This window comes from Streptopelia decaocto, assembly GCF_964273445.1.
Source record: "Streptopelia decaocto genome assembly, chromosome: 1".
In the NCBI taxonomy this organism is placed as follows: Eukaryota; Metazoa; Chordata; class Aves; order Columbiformes; family Columbidae; genus Streptopelia; species Streptopelia decaocto.
Window position 1 is genome coordinate 91569768 of NC_138663.1, and position 6000 is coordinate 91575767.

General features: G+C 44.8%; 1 protein-coding gene across 3 annotated transcripts in view; it reads right to left on the reverse strand.

Moving 5' to 3' along the window:
* The window catches only part of CD96 (CD96 molecule), a 29048-nt gene extending 23687 nt beyond the window's left edge, over positions 1 to 5361 (reverse strand). For all 3 annotated transcript variants that reach the window (XM_082062172.1, XM_082062171.1, XM_082062170.1), the window contains exons 1-2: positions 5251 to 5361; positions 3370 to 3795 (exon numbers count right to left, since the gene is read on the reverse strand). In XM_082062172.1, coding sequence (XP_081918298.1) covers positions 3370 to 3795; positions 5251 to 5308 — 484 coding nt within the window. In that variant the 5' untranslated portion in view covers positions 5309 to 5361. The remainder of the gene's footprint in view (positions 1 to 3369; positions 3796 to 5250) is intronic.
* Positions 5362 to 6000: the final 639 nt, after the last annotated feature.

Consider the following 6000-nt stretch of genomic DNA (forward strand, 5'->3'; position numbering starts at 1 on the left):
CACCAGCACACACCAGAGGGAAACTCTTGAACTTTTCTCCTCTGGTAGCTCTGGTTTGTATATTGAGATAGAATAGATATATATTTGACTTTTTTTTTTTTTTTCCTGAGGGGACAGGGAATATTTATCAGTCCCAGACAGTCATGTTATTTGGCAGTGGGGACTTTCTGGTTGTTGCCCCAATTACAACATGTTGACTGTTATTTCTTTTATGTCTGGCACCCATGCCTGGAGTGACAGAGCCAGCAAGCAGCCTGTGCCACAGGGGCACGAAGACAAGCAGCACCCAGAGTGCTACCCAGGAGACCCAACAGCCTTACCAACTTATCTCCACTCTCCAGCAGAGTGAAGCAGATGAGGAACCAGCAATCACAGTGGGACACAGGCTGCACAAGCCCTAAAGGGGCTGGATAATATGGAAAGGAAAAGGCAAAGGAAACAAATCTGTATCTTCCCTGGGAAGAAAACGGCACAGGAGACTTTGCTGGGACAAGATACTGTGCGAAAGTGCCATGCGGCATTTGAGAAGTGCAAAGATGAGTAGTCGCCCCAGGAGCTCAGACTGCAAACAGCCTCTGCCTGTTCTTAGTCACGTGTCCCCAGTTCTTACTTCTGCCACTGTCTTTGATTCCAATCTCCATTAACAGCCTGTTGGCTAAGACCTTCTGTGTTTGTCAGTCCTACAGTAGGCCTGCTGCTGTGCAGGCTTTTTGCAGTGTCTACAAGTTGAACACATCTCAATTCACTTCACTTCTATGTAGTTGGGAGCTGTACTTCATTAGTGACTAGAACCCTTCTCCATCCCACTTGTAGGCTGGATTAAGGTCTTTTGTCTTCTTTTGAGTGGAAGTGGTTCATTACAGAAGATCTGGTTACCTTAAAACACAAATCTGCAAGAGGTGTGTTGCAAACTGAATTTTTCAGTTCTCGCTAGCAAGCAGTTTTCAGTCACACAGCTTGCAGCATCATGCTGTAGCTGAAAAAAGCCACAATGATGCTGATATGAACAGGAGCTGCCCATGTGTAACTTGTAGACAGCAGTAACAGCATTAAACATGCCAGTATAAACCAAGGGCATCAGCAAGAGAAAAGGAGCAATGCCCAATTAGCACTATTACTGTATTGAGAAAGACACAGGGAAATTAAAAAAGAAAAAAAAATCACATGAAGAACAGAAGAATGGGAGGGTTTTATCTGGTTATCAGCACTGTTTGTACCTTGCTGTTCTTTGCTCGGTCCAACCCCTCTGCCCTGTGAAGTGCAGGAAAATTCCCAAAGGGGAGCCTACTGCAGCACACCCCTGTACAGCAGGTGAAGTCGCAGCTTTGTCCTTGAAACAGTTATCTAGTGCATACTGTTTAAACACACTCATCCTCTACAGGATGTGCAGAGATACTGGCTCTAATTTTGCCTTTGTAAGTTCATCAGGGCAGGAAGGTGCTGCTGGGTTACCCCTGAGGTGTTATGCCTCTGGGATAACAGCACCAAAATGCTTGGAGCCATCACCATGCAGGGGCCATCAAGGGATGAAGCAGGAGCTTGGGTTAAACATCACTGTGGACGAGGTTTGCACAGAACCTTCTCCTGCTGCAGGACCAATGTGATCCACCATGGTGACCAAGGTCTCTCCCGCCTCCAGTCTGGCCTCAAGATGCAGGCTAAAGAGGTGGTGGGAGCCCTTTGCTACCCCTAACATCACCTATGGCAATCCTGGTCCTAACCCTTGAACATTAGAAAGGGGGTGGTTAGTAGGTCGAGAGAGGTTCTCCTTCCCCTCTACTCTGCCCTGGTGAGACCATACCTAGAGTATTGTGTCCAGTTCTGGGCCCCTCAGTTCAGGAAGGACAGGGAACTGCTGGAGAGAGTCCAGCACAGGGCAACAAAGATGATTAAGGGAGTGGAGCATCTCCCTTATGAGGAAAGGCTGAGGGAGCTGGGTCTCTTTAGCTTGGAGGAGACTGAGGGATGACCTCATTATGTTTGTAAATATAAAAAGGGTGAGTGTCAGGAGGATGGAGCCAGGCTCTTCTCTGTGACAACCAATGATAGGACAAGGGGTAATGGGTACAAACCGGAACACAAGAGGTTCCACTTAAATTTGAGAAGAAACTTCTTCTCAGTGAGGGTGACAGAACACTGGAACAGGCTGCCCAGGGGGGTTGTGGAGTCTCCTACTCTGGAGGCATTCAAGACCTGCCTGGACACATTCCTGTGTAACCTCATCTAGGTGTTCCTGCTCCGGCAGGGAGATTGGACTAGATGATCTTTCGAGGTCCCTTCCAATCCCTAACATTCTGTGATTCTGTGATTCTGTGATTCTGTGATTCTGTGATTCTGTGATTCTGTGATGTGCTGCAACTACAGCCCCAGGTACAAGCAAAGGGGGTGTGTGGGCCTTGCAGCTCTGAAGTGCAATTGTGCCAGGTTTGTTGCATTTACTTTAATCCTTCTTGGCTTGTTAACAGAAACCTGGGTCAGGAAGAGGTTTCTGGGGTCACCAAATCCAGTCTCCCATGTGCACAACAACAAGCTTGCCAAACATCCCTGCCATGCTCCATCTTCACAGTAGTTTGGACTTTTGCCCTCACTGCTGGCATTAAACAGCTGTTCTCAAAGTTGCTGCACTAATGGTTGCCACTTTTGTTTAACTTGTAGTCAAAACCATTCACACCCTATTTAAACCTTTGTTTCTTTGCCAGGACAATTTAAATATCCTCCCTGGAGTTCACACTCTCCCCTGAGGCTTACTTACCAAGAGCAGTCATGTTGCTTCCCAGCTTCCTTTTGGCTGATAGAAGCAGCCAAGTCTCTCTTCTCTGTGATTGTCCTAAGCAGTCTCCTGCTTTGCTCCACTTTGGTTTTGACAGTGAGTACAGGCATCCCTCCATTGAGCTAACGCCCAGCATGCTCTGCAGATGCCAGCCCTCAGCCTCAACCAGACAATACCGTTTTCTCTTTCTGGTGGCCAGTGCAATGCACCCATAGGAGCAGCACAGCACAGTTTGGAGATCCAGCAGCCTCGGTCCCACCTTATCCTGAGCTGCTCTTCCAGTCTCCTCCACAGCATGTTTCTCGAAAACAAAAATGCAGAAACTGCCTATCTTACCACTTTTATCGTCTTCCTATCTAACTTCACATTCCTCAGAATAAAAAAAAAAAAAAAGGTTTTCTAATCACAAGCTGGATAACAACAGTTAAAGAGTGCCTGGTAAATAGGAAACTGTGTAGTCAGCAGCATTCGGCAGCACCATTGCAAACCCCAAACAAGTCACCATCACCAACCAAGGAACCTTCATCTGTCCTGATATTGCCCCCACCCACCTCCTTGCCCTGTTACAAAAAAGCAACATCTCATTCATAATCACTTACCTTCTGCCTTGACAATAAGTTGAATTTTTGCAGCCTTTGTCCCATGCGGGAAAGTAGCAAAACTGCACTCATACCACCCACTAAGGGAGGTGGTAACATTTTTCAGATGCAGAGCCCACCAGTTGCATTCAATTTTGGCATTTGGATTGGGAGAACACAAAGTCTCTGTAACATCCCAGTTGCAGCACTTTCTTGTACTGAAGGACACCGAAAAGTTGTAAGAAGCCTCAGGAAAGCTGAAGTAATGGGTGCCATAAACGGGGTGATAAACAGCTATTCTGGTAAGCTGAGTGTCATCAGTCTTGGACCACTGTGTCTGTATTATATAGGTGATGTGTCGTTTTGGGATGCTGCACACCAAAGTCACATCAGTACCCGGCAAAGCACGGACCAATTCTGTTTGTGTAATGACATCTTCAGGCTGGCCTTAAAAAAACAAACAGGACCATTTTCAGAGCAAGTAATGTTTAAACAAAGCTTTATCCAAAGCCGCCTTTGACATAATTTGGTACCTTAGCCACAGACAACTATGAAGATGCTACAACTGTAACAACAGGCTTTCCAGCAAGGAGCTTTACAGCAGATCTCCACCAGTACAGACTGTGGAGAGAGAACTGGGAAAACTAACACATTCTTATCTGGAAGAGGGTGGTAAACTCCCGTTGTGCTCACGGGAGAGAAATGGGAGCTCTGAGGGCCCATGTGTAAACAGAAATCTTTCAAGTGATATAGATAAAGCAGAAGCTGAGCCCAGTTATTCCCCAACTTTATTTTTCCAAATCAAATGTTGTCCATTGGCCCATACTTGTGCTCCATCTGAAATTCCACAGAGTAACTCCTAGACATTTAGACGTCTGATTGCCACCAGAAGCATGGTGGTGTCCACTTTCACCTTTGAGTGACTTCAGTGAGGATTTCTTCCTCAGAGGAAAAAAAACCCAATAGTCCCATTTTTCCCTAAATAATATTGCTCTCCTGCATGTGCATGTCTTGAGGATTTTAGTTTTTTCTTTGCATCTGAGAACTTTTATTTTCTATGAATATACGTAGGAAATATTTTCCTTCCTTTTAAAATCCAGTTTGACTTAGTGATGTAGAAAATAAGAACAGCCTATGCCAGATTTCGAGATGCATCTTGCCATATCCATCAAATACGTGAACTTTTTCTTTTCTTAACTGGAAAATTGCATACCCTACAAAATTCTTCTTCCTAGCTGGTGATAAGTACTTCTGTATTCAATATGGTTAGCCTGTTGGGGGAGGAGTTATGAGCAGCTAGGCTTTGTTTTGGTTTTCCTCTGATTGTTTTTGTTTTAAATTCTTTATGATGGGGATGCAGTTCTCCTTAACTTTCCTGGGAGTTCTACTCCCGATGACAATCTAATTTCTCAAGCCTTTAACACAGCATGTAGGGCTGGGTGGGAAAGAGGAAGGAAAGAATCTATTTAAGGGCTTGCAGATGTTCAGTATATCCTTGCCTTTAAATGTTTCAAACTCTTTTTCTCTCTGCATACACAGGTATGTGTGTGTGTGAGAGAGATATTTTTTTTATTTGCTCTTTGAAAGCAGCTTTCCTTTTTGCCAGTTGCAGACAGGCACATGTTGCCCTAAATACAAGTGATCTCATCTCAGTGATTATTCTGGTGAAAAGAGGTGAGGCATCTTGAATAAACTAATCTGGTAGTCAGCACAAGCCGTTTACTCCTTTCTAGCTGCACCTTATAACCAGGGTTATTAGAAAGCTGTCAGGAAACAGAACAATATTACCAATAGCTGCAGCTCGTACTAATGAGACACACTGACCCCAGCCTGCACAAGCCACCCTGCCCCTCGCCACCCTCTGTCCCAAGCTGAGTCAGGGCGTCCTGCTGACATGCTTACCTGCAATGCTGGGCACTGAGAACAAACAAAAGAGGGAGAAGAGCCACCTTTTTTCCATCTTCAATTGATGAAGTTTCGGTAAATACGTAGCTCTCTTGGCCTGCTCCCGACAGCGTCTCAGAAGAGTAAAAATGCTCTGCCCCGTGCAGACAGGCAGATGTGCGACACAGTCATGCTCATCGCTTCAGCGTGACTTCAAAAGAAATGCTTCATTAAATGCGAAAGCCTCAGTTTCCTGCCAGAGCGATAAAATTAGTACATCTTGTGAACACTTTACACGGAAAATACTACCTGTACTCTTCTTTTTTTTTTTTTTTTTTTACTTTGTCTTTTCAGATAAACCCATAGTAAGCAGTTTACTGGGTTAAACTGTCTTGAAAACTTCTCAGGTATCTGAAGCTGAATATCTGGTACAAAGCATACAAAAAGCCCGATTTCCTCCCCCTCCCCTCCTTCATTTCCTTCACATGTTATTCCAAAATTGCTCAAATATACTATTTTCCAGAGTCCCTACACTCACTGTCTTTTAAGAAAAGAGCAAAATAACAAAACCAATCTCCCTAAGTTAAAACAGAGTGGCTTGAGAGTTTTCCAGATTCACCTCTTTTGTTCCTGAGAAGAGAAAAAGAGACCATTAATTATTTTCTGCAAGATGAAGAATCACAGCATCACACATGAGAACATCACTTGATGTGGTTAACCCCCGCACCTCGCTGTGTTCAGCTGGTGGGTTTGGTGTTGGAGAATGGC